The sequence below is a fragment of the Melopsittacus undulatus genome, chromosome 4 (assembly GCF_012275295.1).
Source record: "Melopsittacus undulatus isolate bMelUnd1 chromosome 4, bMelUnd1.mat.Z, whole genome shotgun sequence".
NCBI classification, from domain to species: domain Eukaryota; kingdom Metazoa; phylum Chordata; class Aves; order Psittaciformes; family Psittaculidae; genus Melopsittacus; species Melopsittacus undulatus.
Window position 1 is genome coordinate 53,926,842 of NC_047530.1, and position 19,283 is coordinate 53,946,124.

At 41.5% G+C, this 19,283-nt stretch overlaps 1 protein-coding gene across 1 annotated transcript in view; it reads left to right on the forward strand.

The window, feature by feature from the left end:
* The window catches only part of SCUBE2 (signal peptide, CUB domain and EGF like domain containing 2), a 43,420-nt gene that overhangs the window by 680 nt on the left and 23,457 nt on the right, over positions 1–19,283 (forward strand). Inside the window, exons 2-10 of the mRNA XM_034062282.1 lie at positions 1,594–1,716; positions 2,564–2,689; positions 5,869–6,003; positions 12,535–12,660; positions 13,081–13,197; positions 14,098–14,187; positions 15,893–16,009; positions 16,964–17,086; positions 18,989–19,105. Of these exons, the coding sequence (XP_033918173.1) occupies positions 1,594–1,716; positions 2,564–2,689; positions 5,869–6,003; positions 12,535–12,660; positions 13,081–13,197; positions 14,098–14,187; positions 15,893–16,009; positions 16,964–17,086; positions 18,989–19,105 (1,074 nt within the window). The remainder of the gene's footprint in view (positions 1–1,593; positions 1,717–2,563; positions 2,690–5,868; positions 6,004–12,534; positions 12,661–13,080; positions 13,198–14,097; positions 14,188–15,892; positions 16,010–16,963; positions 17,087–18,988; positions 19,106–19,283) is intronic.

A 19,283-nucleotide genomic window follows, 5' to 3' on the forward strand; every position in this document is an offset into this window, starting at 1 on the left:
ACCGCAGAGGATTAGTGTAAAAATAAACTAACAAAACGGCCACTTTGCCGCTAGCGTGAGATCCAGTTGATGGCTCTGTGTCCTGCCTTCGAAGGGAACCCCCTCCCTGGTGTGTGCTTTCTGGGCTCTATTGCTGGGGCTGGGAAGGGGAGAGCTTTCGAGGCAGGGGCATGCAGCCAGCACGTGTGGTTAATGCTTTTCTGCCCGCTGTTTTCCCTTCCCTACCCATCCTTTCCTCCTGCCCCACCTACCTGAATCCCTACAGGGGAGGCCCCTCAGCTGTTCCCCGCACCCCTCCTTGCATCTGGCTCCCTCAATTCACTGCATGCCGTAATTTTAAAGGCTTGACTTTTCCACAGATTCTGCTGCCGTCTTTGTCTGTTTCCCGTGTTCCACTCGCTTTCTGGTGCTGGTATCAGGGGACCGCATCACTGCTGTCGGTCCTATGCGCACCTGAGAGCCAGGAGAGCACTGCTGCTCAAGCACGGGCTCTTTGCCTTGTTTCTAGCTGCCAAACGTCATTAGAAGTTAAAACCAAGTGAATACTTTCTGCAGTTGGCAGCTGCTGCAGTAGCTACAGGCATATGTTGTGACTGGGGGGGAGGAGATGAATGCTATAATTGTTAATGGGAGAGGTGCTGGTTGAAATTCCCCTTCAGAAGGTGATCCCCACTATAAAAAGTTGACTGTTGAAGTATAGTCCTCTCCTGCAATTAGTCCTCTTGTTCTAGGGGTTTGTACCGATATGGGGTGCTGCCTCTGCAATTCTTCCTTTTAGCCAGTTGCTGGAAATCTTCCTGTTACTGGGTTTGAATTCTCTTCTGCTGTATGAAAAACTTCTGCGGATGTCTTCTGCTGCCTTTAACTTTCCTTCCTCTTCTTCTGTCTACACTTCTCTGTCTCCAGGACTTCTTCCTGCTGGTGTTTCCCTTTCTCCTCATTTCCCCTCCCCTGAAGCTTCCACCTGGATATTTTGCTTCAGTATGCTGTGCTTTGTGATGGCTGGCCAGGTGATTTGGCAATGCTGCTCAGCAGCTACTATTCTTGTGTTTAAAAAGTTGGTATTATCTATAAGTTACACGTCTGTTTAATGGTAAGTCAGTCTTTTAATGTATTGGTGGTTGGCTGTGACTTTCTAAGTACATTTCTGTAAATTCCCTTTATTAGTTTAAAAATGATTTGGCTTCCTGAGGGTGATGTCATGGATGTGATCAAGAGCTCTTTCAATAGCTGTTCTTTGTTAACTGGAAATATTAACAGCCTCTAATGAATCTCTGTAAAACTGTCAGCTAAATCTCACTTAGAATCTAATCCATAATACATTCTTTTGGGTGTATTTATAGGTGGGTACAAAAACATAACACAGGCTTCTCTCACTTGTGTACAAATACATCTGTATGCAAGAAGAACTTTATACAAATTAAAGTTCAGATATGGTCTCTGCATATTTCTGTCCTGACTCACATATAATATACACGGTTGCACCTTGAATGGGTTGCTCAGCTTTATGTCACCTCATCAGCAATGTGTGCTAGAGCCGTGCTCTGTGCTCCACCTTCTGACATCTCTTCTGAATCTGTTGTCTTCCCACAGATGTGGATGAGTGTGCTGTGGGGCTTGATGACTGCCATCCAGATGCTATTTGTCAAAACACCCCGAAACTGTACAAGTGCATGTGCAAAGTGGGTTACACTGGCGAGGGGAAGAAATGTGAAGGTAAAGTGAGCCAAGAGCTATGCTCTGCCTGTGTCAGCATGAGATATTGATAAGATAGAGCCATTAAAAATAATGGCTTGGAATATGGAGGGTGATTTGAAATCAAAATAGTTGTTGTTTCTTCACCCTATTTACTACTTGTTTACAAAATCAAAGGCTAACAGACTCCGTGGTTTTTCATCTAGTAATATCACTTGGTCTGATAATTAGTTCCTTGTTCTAATAATTAGTTCCTTAATCAGCAGCCTTAAAAAATATAAGGTAAAGCTAGATGGGAATCTGAGGGTGTTTTGTCACTTTTTAGAAACATTTGGCAAGTCATTTGTTAAATATAGTCTATTGAGGCTGAGGGAGCTGGGTCTCTTTAGCTTGGAGAAGAGGAGACTGAGGGGTGACCTCATCAGTGTTTACAAATATGTAAAGGGTGGGTGTCAGGATGATGGAGCTAGGCTTTTTTCAGTGATATCCAGTGATAGGACAAGGGGCAATGGGTGTAAACTGGAGCATAGGAGGTTCCACGTTAACATCAGGAAGAACTTCTTTACTGTAAGAGTGACAGAGCACTGGAACAGGTTGCCCAGGGGGGTTGTGGAGTCTCCTACGTTGGAGATATTCAAGGCCCACCTGGACAAGTTCCTATGTGATGTACTCCAGGTTACCCTGCTCTTGCAGGGGGGTTGGACTAGATGATCTTTCGAGGTCCCTTCCAACCCTTGGGATTCTGTGATTCTGTGATTTACAAGACAATGATGACTTCAGACAGCAGTTGCTGCTCACATTTACACAGTTGCATCTCTCTTACGCTCAAGCAATGACCCATCCTATTGACTTTTGCTTTATTCCTCAGACATCGATGAATGTGATAATGACTTTAATGGAGGCTGTGTCCACGAGTGTTTCAACATTCCAGGAAATTACCGCTGTACTTGCTATGATGGCTTTATGTTGGCTCATGATGGCCACAACTGCCTGGGTAAGAAGTGTGTTCATGACCATTGTGAGTGAGGATGCTAATATAACCCTTTAGCTGCATTAATGGGAAATGCATGGTGATATGTTGGGCTGAATCGGCTCAGCTAGAAAAGAATGTTACAAGTGGGACTAAGGAATTCCAGGTACCATATACCATCTCAGTGTGGCTCTTTCCTTCTCTGTAAATGAGGAGGATAATTGTGCTACGTTTCTGTGAAGTCTTTTGGATTAAAATATGTGAAGTGCCATTTATTGTTATGCTAAATGAGTATATGTAAAACAGCATGTGCGATTGTTGTCTTTTCTGTTCTAAAGTTAGTTTAGGATCAGTTCTCAGGTGTGTTTCTGGGCTTAGAAATCTTCTCACTCCTCCATCTATAATGTGTGTATTTCTCATTCTTGCTGGGTCTGAGTACATGCTCACATGCAAGCTGTAAGGAAAGGATAATTGTGAGTGTGCAGTAGCTGTATATAATAGAGGCCATTGAAGTACAGGGGATGAAGCCAAATGCTTGGAGTTTCTCTAGGTGGTTAATATGAAGCAAAGTACGCACCTCTGGAAACATGTTAAATCCTGGCAGTGCTCCCTTGACCCAGCATACACATGTTCTCTCACAAAGACTTTGATAATTTCCTTCTTTTTGTGTGCCAGCAGGTGAAAAATCTTTAAAAATGGGTAACAAGACTATGATTTTTATCCTTCATCACACAATGAAGCAGTGTGCAGAAATACATGAGTTGCCAGCCTGTTGGCCATGTGCTATGCAGTTAGTGATATATCCTTGGGACAGAGCCTCATGGTGATGAAGCTATACTGCTTCCAGGACACACACTGGGTATCCTTGGGTGGCTCTGCCCCATGCTGTGGTACCTGTGCTGTTTACTTTTTCAGAGATACCTCTGTTTTTCTTTTCTCCTGCACTGAGTGTGGATGTGCAAGGACAGGCTCCCATCCCCATGTTAGTCAGGGAGAAACTTGCTCTCGCAACCTGGCTGGGGTATTTCCCATTAGTGTATGGTGTATCAGGTGGGAGATGAGACCATTCCTATGCTGTATCTTATGCTGGAACACATCAGAAAAGCTCTGGATTCAGCTGGCCTTGTGTTGGGTTTTACCTGCTGGGAACCTGGTGCATGCCCACTGATTAACTTAGTTACAGTGTAAGTGGAGGAGAGGACGAAGTTACTAAGTTCCAAGTATTTCACTAAAGAAAGTAGAGAGGGAAGCAAAATATCTGCTGATACATTAAAATAATAAGAAGGGCACCTTGTTTTTCTCTAGTGCATTTGTGTAAACATGTGGCAGAGTTCAGGTGAGGTTACCATGAAGGGCTGAATGAATGAAAACCTTGCCTCTTATACCACCACCAAAGGGTGTGTTCCCTTTGTATCCAGTAGCCTCTCTAGAGCATACTTCAGCTGACTTGTTTGTGATCAGTAAGACCTTTGACCAAAATCTACCACCTGCTTTGTTACTGGGGATCTGCTCGATATTACGTGTCAGACTTGTGAGAATAAGATAAAATGTCATTGACATGCAATGAAGTTTTTACCACTGACCTGCCAATTTCAAGATGTGATGTAAATGTTAAATAAATGTTTTGGTATGCAGCAAATTGAATCACATCTTCTCTTAATCTGTTTATTTACTTTGTTCAAGCCACGGTTGCCCTCCTCTCACCCTTATTTTTGAAGATCTCGGCTGTGTGCCTGGGTTTAAGCCAAATAGACAATTACTTGTTGGAAAGAGATGATTTTTTTTGAAAGCTTTCCAATGTCTGCATGACAGAAACATCTGCTGGAGTTCAAATCTGTAGTACTAAAGACCCATGGTGGCTGTTTATTCATGATTGTTTGCACATTCACATCACTGTAGAACTCCAAAATATTCAGCTTCTTTGTGATGGAGATATGTCAGCCGCTCTTTTTGCTACAGCAGGTCACATTCTTTCGCATCCAATTGGCTTACTCATTGCCTTTAGTAAAAATTAAATCTGTTGTAATACTATGTTATACTGCTTACTAAAAGCCTTTCTCTTTCTCCTTTTTAAGACAGCTGTTTTATGCCAGAAATGCTACAATGTTAAATTAAAAACATTGTACTATTAGCACAGGAACAACAGCAGAACAGGGAGCAAACATGATGTTCTAGATAAAGTTGCAAATGAGACCAGTGCTTTGCTCAGCAAGGTCTTGTACTGATTTTTAAGGGACTGAGCATTTTTACCTCCTGTTCAAATTGGCATTTCTGATAATTACAATAGGAAAATTCATTCCTTGTAGTGGTTACAAAACTCAGCACTTATGAAGGGGTAAAATTCCAGACAATCGGAATTTGAGATGAACACCCTGTTGTTCAGAGGCTTAGCTGAAGTTTTGTTACTTTTTGTTTCTCTTGGTTGTCTTGAAAGCAGAGCCCTCCTTCTATATTCTCTGGTATTGCTGAAGCTCTGCGTGTTGCAAAATCAACATTAAAACTAAAACTTCTGCTGTTGCCCTTGACTGCAGTCAGGCAACACAGCAGCAGCCTGGATGGTAAGTGGTGATGATCTAGAGCTGAGGGAGGAGGATTTCTTATCAGTCTGAGCATTAGAACAGATATGATGTGTGAATTCTAGCTAGAGTGAAAATAAGGAGTGAGGATACGTTTTAAGCTAAACTTATTGAGGTTTGTATTTTTCTTGTTCAGCCTTTGCTTCAGAATGGGGAGCTTTCTGTAAAAACACCTTTTGTAGCTTGATTGTGTTTGGATTCATCCCACTAAACACAGAACCACATATGGATGCTCAATCTAGATGTAAATATGCTAGGCTGCTGAGTGGTAGTACTAACCAGCTGCACTGAGAGACAGAGTATGTTCACATAGGTGGTATGGAACCCTGCTTCTGACTCCATGAGTCAGACTCCACTTTGTTATAACTAGTAGCTCTGGTTAGTTGGCCAGCATTTCTTGGAAGCCCTGTGACTGATGGGGAAAACTGTGAGCAGGGAAAGAGCAGCAGCAAAAATACACTTTCCCAAAGGTGACAGCAGAACATCAACAGCTAGCTTAGGGTGTGTAAGTTACCTGGGTGGTTACATGCTGAGTAGATGTCCGTCTGTATTGTACGTTGAGTGGCTGCTGCCAATGTGAGTGTAGTGGTGTTAGTACAAAGCTGATATCTCTCTTTTTTTTTTCAGATACAGATGAATGCATGTACAACAATGGTGGTTGCCAACATGTTTGTGTCAACACTGTGGGGAGCTACGAATGTCGCTGTAAGGAAGGGTTCTTTCTAAGTGATAACCAGCACACGTGCATCCACCGCTCAGAAGGTACTGGTTGCTTCCCTTCAGGCACCAAGCAGGAGTTTTGGGCAGAAGCTTACTGCAAAATCTCTAAAGCATCTTTAAAAATATTTGTAGGTTGAGTTTTTCAAAGCTGTGAAGGGTATTGAAGTCTCAACTCCTTTTAAAAGGAATAGTGTGTCAGAATCTTCTAAGTGACTTTGAAGACTCTTTACATCCCTTCTGCCCCTTTGATCCTACCTGTATGTCTGCAGTGCTGTGTTTTGTTAAAGGCTGTACTGCTCTACTTCCAGTGTACTTTATGCTCTGTTGTGCAACTAGGCTGTGTCCTGATCCAGGGAATGGTGACAAATTGAAGGCCAGTGAGTTCTGACCACTTCCACTGCCTTTAGTTAGTTAAAGGGCAATACCTGCATTACCTTCAGGTACCTTTTAGGATCCCCATACAGTGTTTAGATTTCAGCTAAGGGATTTATTGTTTGTCAGACCCAAAGGTATTCAAATCACATTCTTTGTTTTGAATGAAACCTTTATGAAGTAACCTTTGAGAGATCAGAGAGCCTTGGATATCTAATTAAACTTCAGATTGAACAAAATTATTTTGGATGCCCTTGGGGAATACTTTAAAGTGGTTGCTCAGATCACGGAGTTGTCCATTGAACTATACAGTGAATCTTACCAAGAAGTATTTTAAACTGTAAAGCTTTCTTTAATCTATGGCTTATCGTTGGCATGACTGTAAGAGGAATCTGAGCATGAATAAACAAACCTTACTTAAAAAAACCCCATAGTGAAAAGATCAACATTACCGATGTATATGGCCATCACTGATGAGTACACTGAGGTTGCTGTCATCAGCTTTATAGCTGAATTGATCTTTTATTTGAATTAAGAATTCAGCTTCTCTGTATTGGGCTTGGTATCGCAGGGGTCTGCTGATGCATGGTCATTTCTCAGGCCATTGCTCAGCTTGCCACAGCAGGAGCTGAGCCAGGAGTGGGGACAAGCAGGAAGGCTGCAGTGGTGGGGCAGGACATCTCCCTTCATGTTGCCTTGCTATCAGTGATGTGTGTGTGTGTGTGTGCATGGATTATGAATATAAGGATGAAAATCGGTAGCTTCTACTTCTTGTCTTGTCCAATACCAAGAGAGGAAAATCTTCCAACTCTTTATTCTTACTTGCATACCTTCTACTCTCCAAAACTAATAGCAGCAGCATTTACTATCATAAAGAGTTGTTCCCTAAATTGTACCTTTGGAATGTTTTCAGGTTATGCTGTGACTGTTTCTCTCCTGCCTCCCTGCCATTACTGTGAAGAATCCATGGAATTCCCCATTTTTTTTTTCCTTGGGTGGGCAGGTCTGTTGTAAGCCAAATCTTATTGCTTCATCTTTCCCCTCACTTTGTTCTCTGCTTTTCTGCTTGTTGCTGGGTCTTCTGTTCTCTGCCTTGTGTATGCATCTCTCAGTGTGTATACTTTATTAGTCCTCTTTTGAGACCTCTCAGCATTGATTGAAACAGCATTTGGCACCTACTGTCTAGACCATCTATTCAGTTTTGCTTCTTATTTGTAATGTGAGGTAGTATTTCCTTCTCTGTCTCCCAGCCCAGTTATGAGAGTGCATACATTAGTGTTTGAGAGACCTTTCTAATGGTCTATAATACTTTACATACTCAGAAAAAAGAGTGAACTGGACTTGAAATAGGAAAAATGGAGAGGCTCGGAGCTGTTGTATTCCTCCTGGTGTATGACCAGAGTAACTAAGAGTCATCTGCCTTTCCAGGTTTATCTGCAGTTATTGTCTGGGTTCCCTGTCACCTGCTGTGACATGGGACTCAAGGTCAAGCAGCTATTTAGAGGAGAATTTCTCAATTTAAGTTGATTTTTCATCTGATATGACAGTGTTGGTCTGAAGCACAGTGCAGTTCTGAGAGGGCTGAATGGTTCTGCCTTGCCCCTCCTTAAACCACAGGAACTCAGAATATCTTGGTACATTGTGCACAATCCTATCTTTTTCTTGATTGACTGCTCTGAATGAGCTTTTCTTCACCTGTGTGTGGAAGAATGGGTTTACTCTGGGAGGCTGTTATAGTAGCTGGCAGGGCAGCTATGCACATGTAACTTGTTTCTGGTTTTAACTTGCTCCTTATTAGAGAACACATGAATTTGAAGAAAAACAGTTTTTCACAAGTAAATATGTAGTACATCTTGTGGTTGCTCTTGCTATAGGTCAACAAATCTTGCTACTCTTCCTTGTGGTATTTCACAGTCATAGTTATCTACTGTTGGGCTGAATCAATAGTAGTGAACTGGATGTGCATGTTGAAAGTCACATTTGAAATCACTGTGTGGACTGAAACAGTACTGAAACAGAAACACTGTACACAGGAGACCATCATAGCTACTGTTCTTAGAGCCCTCCTGGCTCTGGAGAACAGTCAGACAACCAGCAAAGGTTTAGAAAAAGTTGCCTTAACACAAGGGTGTACAAAGCATGAAAAAAGACTAAAGTGCTCTTGGGACGTCCTGTTCTGCTGACAAATGCTCCTTGCCATTTGTCTATCAGAGGGTGCCTCTGAGAATCTCCGGTATTGCTTTGTACAATTGCATCCTCTCCCTCTGTTCTATTGAGCACCTGTTTGAATGTGCCCTAAATGGAACCTTAATGTTCTTAGCAGGTTGATGGTCATGTTCCTAGTCTTCTGTGTAAAAAAGATTTAAACACAGAGATTAATGTGACCTGATAGGGAAATACTGTGCTGGCTTTTTGCCTTTGTCTTGCCAGTGATGAGAGTGCTCAGATCTCACTGAAGCTTGCTGGGTAATTTCATGAAAGTCTAGTCATCAGGAATGCCTTGGGGTCCACTAGGCTAGGCAGACACTGGGTTTGGCTCTCTTGCTGCTGTGTATGGTGACCAAGAGACTCATCCTAGACACTTGTGCACCAGTAGGGCAGGCTCTCCTGCAAGAGAAACTGTGTGTCTGAGAAGCATGTGGTGGGATTTGACCAAAATTTGCTTGGGCTTTGGTTCTGGACCACAACCTGCCATTGCAACAGCTCTGGAAAAATGTGACCTGGGAGACTTTGTGTCCATGAAGGAGTTTACAGTCACACAGCATTTGTGGTTTTACAGACATTTCTTATACACAACCTGATAGAATGGGGCTGAGGAGAAATCTACCACGTTCAGAAACAAGCAGCAGCTTCATAGTAAACACTATATTTACTATGTGTCTTCTATGAAATGCTGTCTTTTGGGTCAGCTAAATCTTGGTGGGTTTGGTCATGTACCTTGTTACACAATGGGTACTTTGTTATTAAAATGTGCCCAGGTTTGGGAAGTACAGTTTTAGCTTTCTCTGGGAGAACTGACTGAATTCTGCTCACTTAGAATGGAGCATTTAAGCCATTTGTCTGATGTCAGTGAACTTTACTAAAGTACCTGCTTGAGCAGTTTCCCCTTTGATAGCACAATAGAGACAAAAGAATAACTTTATTAACAGAAACCAGGCTGCTAATTCTGTTAATGCTGTGCAAGACCTGTGAGCTAACAGACCAAATCATACTGCATGCTTAAGAACAGAAATGTCACAAAAACACTAGAGTTAATGAAGCTAATTTATGGCCTCACAGGTTGTCTTGTTCCTTGACTGACAGCACAATAATGGATCACAGCTTTCATGTGGGCTCTTTGAGCTGTGGCTGTTTGCTGCAGGATTTGAAGGGTCATTGTCTTATTAGTCTTCTACAAAGTCTTCACTGTGGGAAAGGCATCAAAAAGCCATTACAGCAAAATTATCTAGGATCTGCAATATCCATTATTTTATTGCTTAAAGCTGTCTTAATAGAGAAAGGGTACTGTAGCCTGTGCTTCAGATGGCGAGACTAGCCCTGTGTAGAGCAAGGACCTAACTGAAATGTAGTGGAATAGTGGTGACAAGCTGACCTCTGCTTGCCAATACAGTGTTTTTGTTTCACTGAGTAATAAGACTGTGAAAAGGGCTTGTGTAAGTTTAAAAAATATCTAGGGTGTGGAATTGTTCAAACAATCCCTTTTTAGCAGCACAGTCACCTTCTCATTCTCTCTGATTGTGCATCTGCTGAACTCAGGAGAAGTTTGCTGTGGTCATGTGGGAGAACCCCTTGCAGCCAAAGTGTGCTTTACTTGGTCTTCTCACATGAAGCATTCTCACCAAGGAGGAAGAGATTTTGGTGTAATATGTCTTATAAGAGCCCAAGGCAGAAAATTTGATGACAATGGTGCGTTTCCTGTATAACTGAGGAGACCATTCTGTTGCCTTCTCTTCCAATTTTGTAGCACTGTGGAATACTACAGCAAAACCTTTGGTATATTGTTAGAAGAAAAGCTGTTCTTGCAATTTGGCTTAATGATCCCAATTATAATCCACCCAGCTGCAGTCTAGTGTTGAATTGTGTGTGTACAAATTGTGTTACCATCTTGCCAATGAAAGAAGTTTTTTTGCAATGATTTCAGCAACAATTCCTTCCTATTTAATTGACTTCAACTTTTTGTAAAGACCAGACACTTTGGCAGGCATTGGGTGCTGGTGCATGAACATGTCAGAAACTAAAACGACAGATTGTTTTTAGGTGGTAATCAGAAAAGAGAATTGACATACAGCATATGTGCTATCTATATGTCTGTCTGGTCTCTACTTAGTCACTGCTGAGGTAGGTTATGACTTTGGGAATCTGCTTCATACTCTGGTAATTGAAATAGGAATGACTTTGTGATGGTTAGCCTAGGCATTCCTGTGTCTGGTGCCTGCTCTTTTAAGCAGAGAAATAAGAGCTTCACTTTAGGCTTTGATTTTGCAGGTATCAGCCACGTTGCAGTTTTTATAAAAGACATGAGGAGGTTTTACAGGCACTGGTACAGAGTGAGAGCATTGGAGGAGAATGCAGATGCTGTACAGATCTAGGGATGTTGCTTTTTCACTTCGCAGTCAAAGAATATGGGCACAGAAGATCACAGATGGAGAAATCTTGGAGCCATTGACTTTGCAGGACTGGACTTCCTGCCTTTCCAGTCTTGTAAGCTTACACTTCTTGTCCTAACACTGTCGAGTCTTCCCACATGTACCAGGCTGTTGCCGGTGTATGTATTCAACTGACTTCACCTCTGTGCCTGCCAAAATCTTGGAGCAGATTCTCCTGGAAGGCATGCTAAGGCACATGAAAAACAACAAGGTGCTTGCTGACAGCCAGCATGGCTTCACTAAGGGGAAATCCTGCCTGACCAATTTGGTGGCCTTCTATGATGGGGCTACGGCACTGATGGACAGGGGTGGAGCAGTTGACATCATCTACCTGGACTTGTGAAAAGCATTCGACACTCTCCCACACGGCATCCTTGTCTCTAAATTGGAGAGACATCAATTTGATAGGTGGACCACGCAGTGGATAAAGAACTGGCTGGATGGTCGCACTCAAAGAGTTGTGGTCAACGGCTCAATGTCCATCTGGAGATCAGAAACGAGTGGTGTCCCTCAGGGATCGGTGTTGAGATCGGTCTTGTTCAACATCTTTGTTGCTGACATGGAAAGTGGGATTGAATGTGCCCTCAGCAAGTTTGCCGATGACATCAAGCTGTGTGGTTCATTTGGTACGCTAGAGGGAAGGAATGCCATCCAGAGGGACCTTGACACACTTGTAAGGTGGGCTGATGCCAACCTCATGAAGTTTAACCATGCCAAGTGCAAGGTCCTACACCTGGGTCAGAGCAATTCCAGGCACAGCTACAGGTTGGGCAAAATGGAAATTCAGAGCAGCTCTGCAGAGAAGGACTTGGGGGTGTTGGTCGATGAGAAAATGAACATGAGCCAGCTTCAGTGTGCGCCCACAGCCCAGAAAGCAACCGTATCCTGGGCTGCATCAAAAGGAGCGTGACCAGCAGGTCAAAGGAGGTGATCCTGCCCCTCTACTCTGTTCTCGTGAGACCTCACTTGGAGCATTGTGTGCAGTTCTGGTGCCCTCAACATAAAAAGGACATGGAACTGTTGGAACAAGCCCAGAGGAGGCCACGAGGATGATCAGGGGACTGGAGCACCTCCCATATGAAGACAGGCTGAGAAAGTTGGGGTTGTTCAGCCTGGAGAAGAGAAGGCTGCGTGGAGACCTCATAGCAGCCTTCCAGTATCTGAAGGGGGCCTACAGGGATGCTGGTGAGGGGCTATTCATTAGGGACTGTAGTGACAGGACAAGAGGTAATGGGTTGAAACTTAAACAGGGGAAGTTTAGATTGGATAGAAGGAAGAAATTATTTACTGTGAGGGTGGTGAGGTACTGGAATGGGTTGCCCAGGGAGGTTGTGAATGCTCCATCCCTGGCAGTGTTCAAGACCAGGTTGGATGAAGCCTTGGGTGATATGGTTTAGTGTGAGGTGTCCCTGCCCATGGCAGGGGATTGGAACTAGAGGATCTTAAGGTCCTCTCCAACCCTAACTATTTTATGATTTTATAACTTTATGTGACTGTTGCCTGCACACAGCGATGATGAGGATGCTGATGCTCTTGCACTTGTCCTGTTTTGCAGAAGGTATGAGCTGCATGAATAAAGATCATGGCTGTGCCCACATCTGCAGAGAAACGCCCAAAGGAGGAGTTGCCTGTGAATGCCGACCAGGATTTGAATTGTCCAAGAACCAGAGGAGCTGCATTTGTATGCAACATTCTGCATATCCTTATGGTTTAAAAAAAAAAATAAAAAAAAACCAAACCCAAAAAATAGTGTTCTGTTTGCAGTGATATGGGTTTTGGTATGGTATAGCTAAACTGGCATGACATGCCTAAAATGTGTGCATTTGAATTAAGCTAAAATCAGTGGCTTTCCTGGACACTATCACACCAGTCTATTGGTTGCTACAATCTTTTGGTTGTAGTTTGGGAATTGCACCATCGTTCATAATGACAGGAAGTTTGGCTTCACAAGAGAGCTCTGCAGTGTTTAAGTCTCACAGAGATCTTCAGGAAGGTGGCATGTTAGAGGTGTATTGGATAGTCAAATGGAGACAAAAATTTCACGCTGTCTTTCAAAGATGCTGAAAGTACTTGTGAGATGTAACATATATTTTCTTCCTAGTAACATGTAATCATGGAAATGGTGGCTGTCAACATACATGTGATGATGCTGATAACGGGCCTATTTGCGGATGTCACCCCAAGTACATCATGCATGTAGATGGGAAAACCTGCTTGGGTTAGTATGTGGTGGGGGGAAGTAGTCTTCTGTTGATGACCAGCTCTAACTGGTGTGGTGTTGCTGTGTGTCCATGATTAATGCTCCTCATAATAGTATGGCTAGAAAATATCAGGAATCTAAAACTAAAAAAACTGCTAATGCATGAGTGAATTGGTTGGGTCCTGACAACTATTGCTTCCCTGTATGAGTAGCTACCTAATATTACTGCAGCCTGTAATTATCATGGGTCCTTCTGAAGCACGAGGCTTGTCACTAACCAAAGAAGATTCCATTCTCTTCAGGATATTTTAGGTTCAGTTTCTTGTATAGCATGAGCTAGAGAGTGTAACCAAGATGTATATTTGTTAAAACCAGAACTTGGGAGTCAGTTGAAGTACAGTTTTTGCAAGGCAGTTATCCAGAAAAAAAACCTCTTATGATTTATATAAAACCCACTTAAGATTTATATTCCAGTCTCTGGAAGAGTTTGTTGCCTGTTGACTGAAATCACTGAAATGCTCAGGCATGACTGTTTAGTCCTTCTATTAATCCACCATAGATGAGGACAGCATGCTCTTAACTGTGCAGCTCATGACAGTTCAATTAGTTCTTTCATCTTGCTGCTGTTCAGTAACTCCGTAGCACTTCATCTGTTTTATTGAGAATACTGAAGCAAACATCAGTTGTAAGGAAGCAACAAAAGCACAGAAGAGAAGTATTCTCGTGGTTTTGACTGAAGGGTTGACATGATTTTCATCATTACTTAAAAAAAAATATTATTTCTGCCTAGTTTGTTCCGACTATCTATGATGAATCAGCATGTGATGCAGCTGATTGCATGTGTGTATGTATTGGATATCAGGTGGGGCCTCTGGTCTGGGCACCTTTACTCATTGGCTTTTTTCATGTTCCTTACAGAGAGGGAAGTGACTGCTGTTGAAATTTCTGAGGGAAACACTACAGCAGGAGCTGATGTGGACAAGAGGGTGAAGCGACGGTTGCTTATGGGTAAAAGTGCTTATCCAAAATGGTTTTACTATTTGCTGAAACTTTTTAGATTGAAGAATTGTTGGGGCTTTTTTTACTGTAACCATCATAGCTCTCAGCTGAATTCTTCCTGAGATGTTCCAGTCCATTTTAAGGAAATGATATTATTCCATAATGTATAAAAAACTAAGTGCATTGTTTGTGGCGTTCAGTAGGAGGTGTCAGGAAGTTGCTCTTAAAGTAGCATGTATTTCCATGGTTCTAATTTATCTAATTGATCTAATTCATCAATGCAGTACAATCCATTCTGCACCACAAGTTTAGTGTGATTGTGGAGGAAACTGTGTTTTACCTGCTTATTTTCAACTGAAAATACACTCATGCATGGAAGACAATTGGGCACAGTGGTGGATCCAGAAAGACATGTTAGGATGCAAGGACATCTTATTCTTCCCAGAGGTGTTTGCATCTGTCCCAGAATGCCAGCCTCTGAGACTCTGTCATTACTGGGAAGGCACTGGCATGGGAAGCAATCACTGTGGTCTCAGGGCAGTGATCAGTGGATGTCCACCTCTCATAAGCCCTCACTCCAGGCAGTCAGGGTGATTTACTATGCTTACTGTCATTTGCCACAGAAGTGCACTGGAACATGGAGGCTGAGGAAGAAACTACCAAAAGTATAGGGCTCCGAGCTCCTGAATCCATGTTTAGACATATAAATTAATAGCCTCATTTAAAAAATAAAACCAAAAAGCCTCACAAAACCAAACAAACAAACATAAAAACAACCAACCAACCCATAGCAAAATGTTTCTGTGGAAAGGGGAAGGAAGAACAGTCACTCTGTCTTTACTTGCAGGTTAGACACAGTCTCCCAGCATTGAATGTGAGGTGGGAGACTGTGGGGGAAATAAACCAGTAAAGATCTCAAAACTTGAGAATAAATAGCATATGCTGATGCTGCAGAAAACATGGAGACAGAGCTAGAAAGAGAGGATTTCAAAAAGCAAATGGAAAAAAATGATCTTTGCATCTCTCTGGATCAGTATGTGCTGGATAAAATTGCATTTGGATAGCTAGTGGAAAGGCTGTTAGACTGGCTGTGGTGGTTAGACTGACTACAAGAAGATGCATGCCAAAGAGTGAGTTATTTCTGTTTAGTTAGATGTGAAGGAACTGTATCTAAAGGGTGTTCAAAAGTTTTGGTGAGATTTATACGTGGTTTGCATAGGGGTAGTTAAAGGAGCATGAGGTTGAGATGGCACCTGGCTGAGAAGGTGGAAGGAGCACTCATTATAGGTGTAATCCACCATGACTGGGAACGCAGGTAGCATGTGAAGGTGTGTTGGAAATGATTTAAGAGAACTGGTTTATAGTAGGGCTGAGTGTAATTGGGTATCTGAGTGTTGGTGTGAAATGTCAGAGTTTCAGCTGGGATTTGGTGTGTGCATAAGGAGTCAGACTGACAGGAACAGATGAATCACTGAGGAGTGGAGATTTGTGTTTGAGGATGAGAATATTCAGAGACAGTTTTCAGTTTTTGTAGAGTGCAAAAAACATGGATGTAGCAGGGATTTTCCCAACACAAGTATTTAGTAGCTGCTCATGTATTAGGCTAAATGTAGTTAAATAACAGTGTGCTTGGAGCCATGCCTTCTGTCACATGATGTTTCTTGTTACCATTATAATATCCCTGAGCAAACTTCAGCTTTATCTTGTTGGCTAGAAACATGTGCAGTAAATAATGGTGGCTGTGATCGTACGTGTAAAGATACATCTACTGGAGTTCACTGCAGCTGTCCCGTTGGGTTCACGCTCCAGTTTGATGGGAAGACATGTAAAGGTGAGTTTTATGCTGGTGGACACACGCGTGCCAACACCTTACCATAAGGTATTCATCTTCGAATGCAGGTAATCCAAGTCAGTATTTGTAATCTGACCTAAGAAAGGACGCAGCCAGGGGTAGATGCACAGTTTCCATTGTGTCAGGTGCATCGCACCATCTCACCACTTTCACCCCTCCTGCCAAGTTGGCCTCATTTTTCACAGCAGGAGGTAATACAGGTCTGTGATAATGTAGAGGTCTTTACTGGGGGAGGTAGGCATGTCTGTTCTTACAGGCTCAATAGTTCAATAGACTGCTATTTTACCCACAGTCAGCTGGGCATCAGAGCAGTTTAGAAGTAAATATCAATGTGTAAACAGGGATGTGTGAATAGAATTACTCATACTGGCCAAAGCAGCTCTGGTGAGAGTACTGGAAAGAAGAAAAGGGACATTTAGGTTGTATATTAGAATACATTTTCCAGTAATTAGATATTAAGGCTGTTCTGCTGGCAAAAAAAATGATGGAATCCACATGCCTGAGTCAATTAATATTAAAGAACTCATTCTAATGTTGGCATGAAAGGGATGGGGTAGCTCAGGAAGTTTCGTGTCTGAGATTTCTGCAGGGCTTAAGGAGAGGAAATGGAGAGAATGTTTAAAAAGCTAAAACCTGTTAGAGAAGATTTATGTCAAAATGTTTCCAAACATAACTTAGGGAAATTATCTTTTGCAAATACGTGTACCCAAGTGTAACTGACAACAACATGTTAAATGAAAGCAAGTCATGGGGCTGAATGGGCCAGATCATTCATAAGAGCTGGAACTGATCATCCTTAAAATTTGTAGTAGTTCACTAGATTTTGTTTCTGGGCTTCATTAACCAATTGGATGTGTCTGTGTTCTGGATCTGGCAGTGGAAGTATGTTGGATGTAGTGTGTTTATTTGCTGAAGCACTTTTTTTTGTTACAGATATTGATGAATGCCAGTCCAATAATGGAGGCTGTGATCATTTCTGTAAAAACACTGTTGGCAGTTTTGATTGCAGCTGCAGAAAAGGATTTAAATTGTTAACAGATGAGAAGTCTTGTCAAGGTATGTACACTGGAGAAGCAATAGAAGTAGAACAAATTGGTGTGGCTTGGACATCTACTACAATGATGAAGTGATAATTGACTCCAGAATAATTTTCATGCCTCAGTTTTGGGGTTTCTTGTTTTGTTTTGTTTTCAGAACAGCTGTTGAGTTAATACATACAGTTGGCTTGATACTATTGTAGAGGTATGTTTAATGGCACAGCGAACTATTATCTGGAAGCAACAGAAATAGCATCATATTAAAAAGATTTTTGTGAGGATAATGCTTCCCCTCTTCTATTAATGATTTTCAAGTAATTTACAGGGAAAAAATAGACAATATCTCTCTCTGTCCATCTTACTGAATAGTTTATTATTGCAGTGATTTTTTTTTTCCTTAATGGGACATTTAGATGCCATGAATTCATTATGTAAAGAAAAAAAGACATTATGTGATCTATGAAATTATAGGCCTGTAGACACACTGGAATCGCTATTCCCTAAAACACAGAACATTTGATTTTTAGGTTGACATGTATTTTTCCTGTGAGACTTGCAAAGCATATTTTTTTCTATATAATGGTTTGTAAATATAGATTTAGCAATCCTTTTTAAGCTGCTTAAATACATCAAAATGTAAAGATCAGAGTGGTTTGTGATTTTGGAAAAGCTACAGTATGAAACAATGTAAAGCCAACAGCCAGTTGGAAGGTGAATAATTCATTTCCTAGCAACCAACTGACGTTAATGATGAATTTCAGGAGCTGAACTGACCAACAGAAGATAGTTTTCACCTGGGTTTTTGATGCATTCTTATCCTTTTAAAATCAGACAAGGAACAACAACAATTTTATGGAATAAATTTACTATGAAACCACAACATATTCAAGATAGTTTTTGCTTGTTGGTGGTGTTGTTTGTTTGTTTGTTTTTAATGGAATCTCTTTATGAATGTATTTTTAAGATTTACATCTCCCTTTTGTCCCTGTCACTTCCCTAGTTTGTTTCAAAAGTGGTGTCTTGAAACACGCCAAAGGCCAGGAAAAAATAATGATGTAATGTGTCAGTCATGCTGATGGGAACTTTTGTGTATCTTACGACATTCTTACGTGTCATGCATAATGTACTAACACAGAAGTTTCAAGTGCTTTTGATGGTATAATAGATACTTAGGGCTTCAGAGTGATGGGAATTTGACCACTTTTACCATTCAATTCACCAAGATCATGATTAGGCTACTGTAGTAGCTATGCTTTACAAAGATGTGTGCAAAGTGATTATAATGCCAAGGAAAACTGCCACTGGAGAAAAAAGGTATCTCGGCTGCCTTTAGAGACAGGTGGTGTCCCTGCCCATGGCAGGCGGGTTGGAAATAGGTGATCTTAAGGTCCTTTTCAAACCTAACTATTCTATGATTCTATGATTGAAGTCTAAATATACAGTATAATGGATCTGTGGAAAAATTCAACAAATTATTCCAGTCATCTGTCTTCAAGTGTATCTTGGAGAAGATGGCAATTCTCAGCAGGCTTAAATCAGGCATTGCATATTCACATAGAGTTATTGGGAAAAAACAAAGGCAATACTTTCTTTTGTAAATCTGTTTCTGCAGATCTAATGTAGAATTTTTGTTAATGAAATAAGAGTTCTGTCAGCATTTTTTTTCTCCTGTAGAATAGGAATAATTTATTTTAAACATAATCCTAAAAATGTAGCAGCAGATTTTATGCTTGCCGAGACAAAGCTTGTTTGGCAAACTATTTGTTCTTTTGAAAGTTGTCATTTCATTATGTTACATTATTTGCTTTAAAAGAATTTGCTTAGTTTTTTTCTTAGTTTACATAAATCTGTACATCTCTGTGTTGAACTCCGTTAGCTTGTCAGGCTAAAAGATACTGATGTATTCCTTTAACACTTGCAGACATTGATGAATGCTCTTTTGAACGGACGTGTGACCACACGTGCATCAATCATCCAGGCACCTTTGAGTGTACTTGTAACAAAGGATATGCTCTCTATGGCTTCACACATTGTGGAGGTGAGTTATAAAAAAACACTACATGCCATGCTGTTGCCACAGGTCTAATTAGTGTCTGTGCAAGACAGAAGCCTATGTATATGCCGTAGGTGGCCAGAATAAATTTTACTCTCTGCTGTGATAAAGAGGCCCAGCAAAAGCAGAAACTAATTGTGCTTATTTCTGTCTTTGGTCAAGT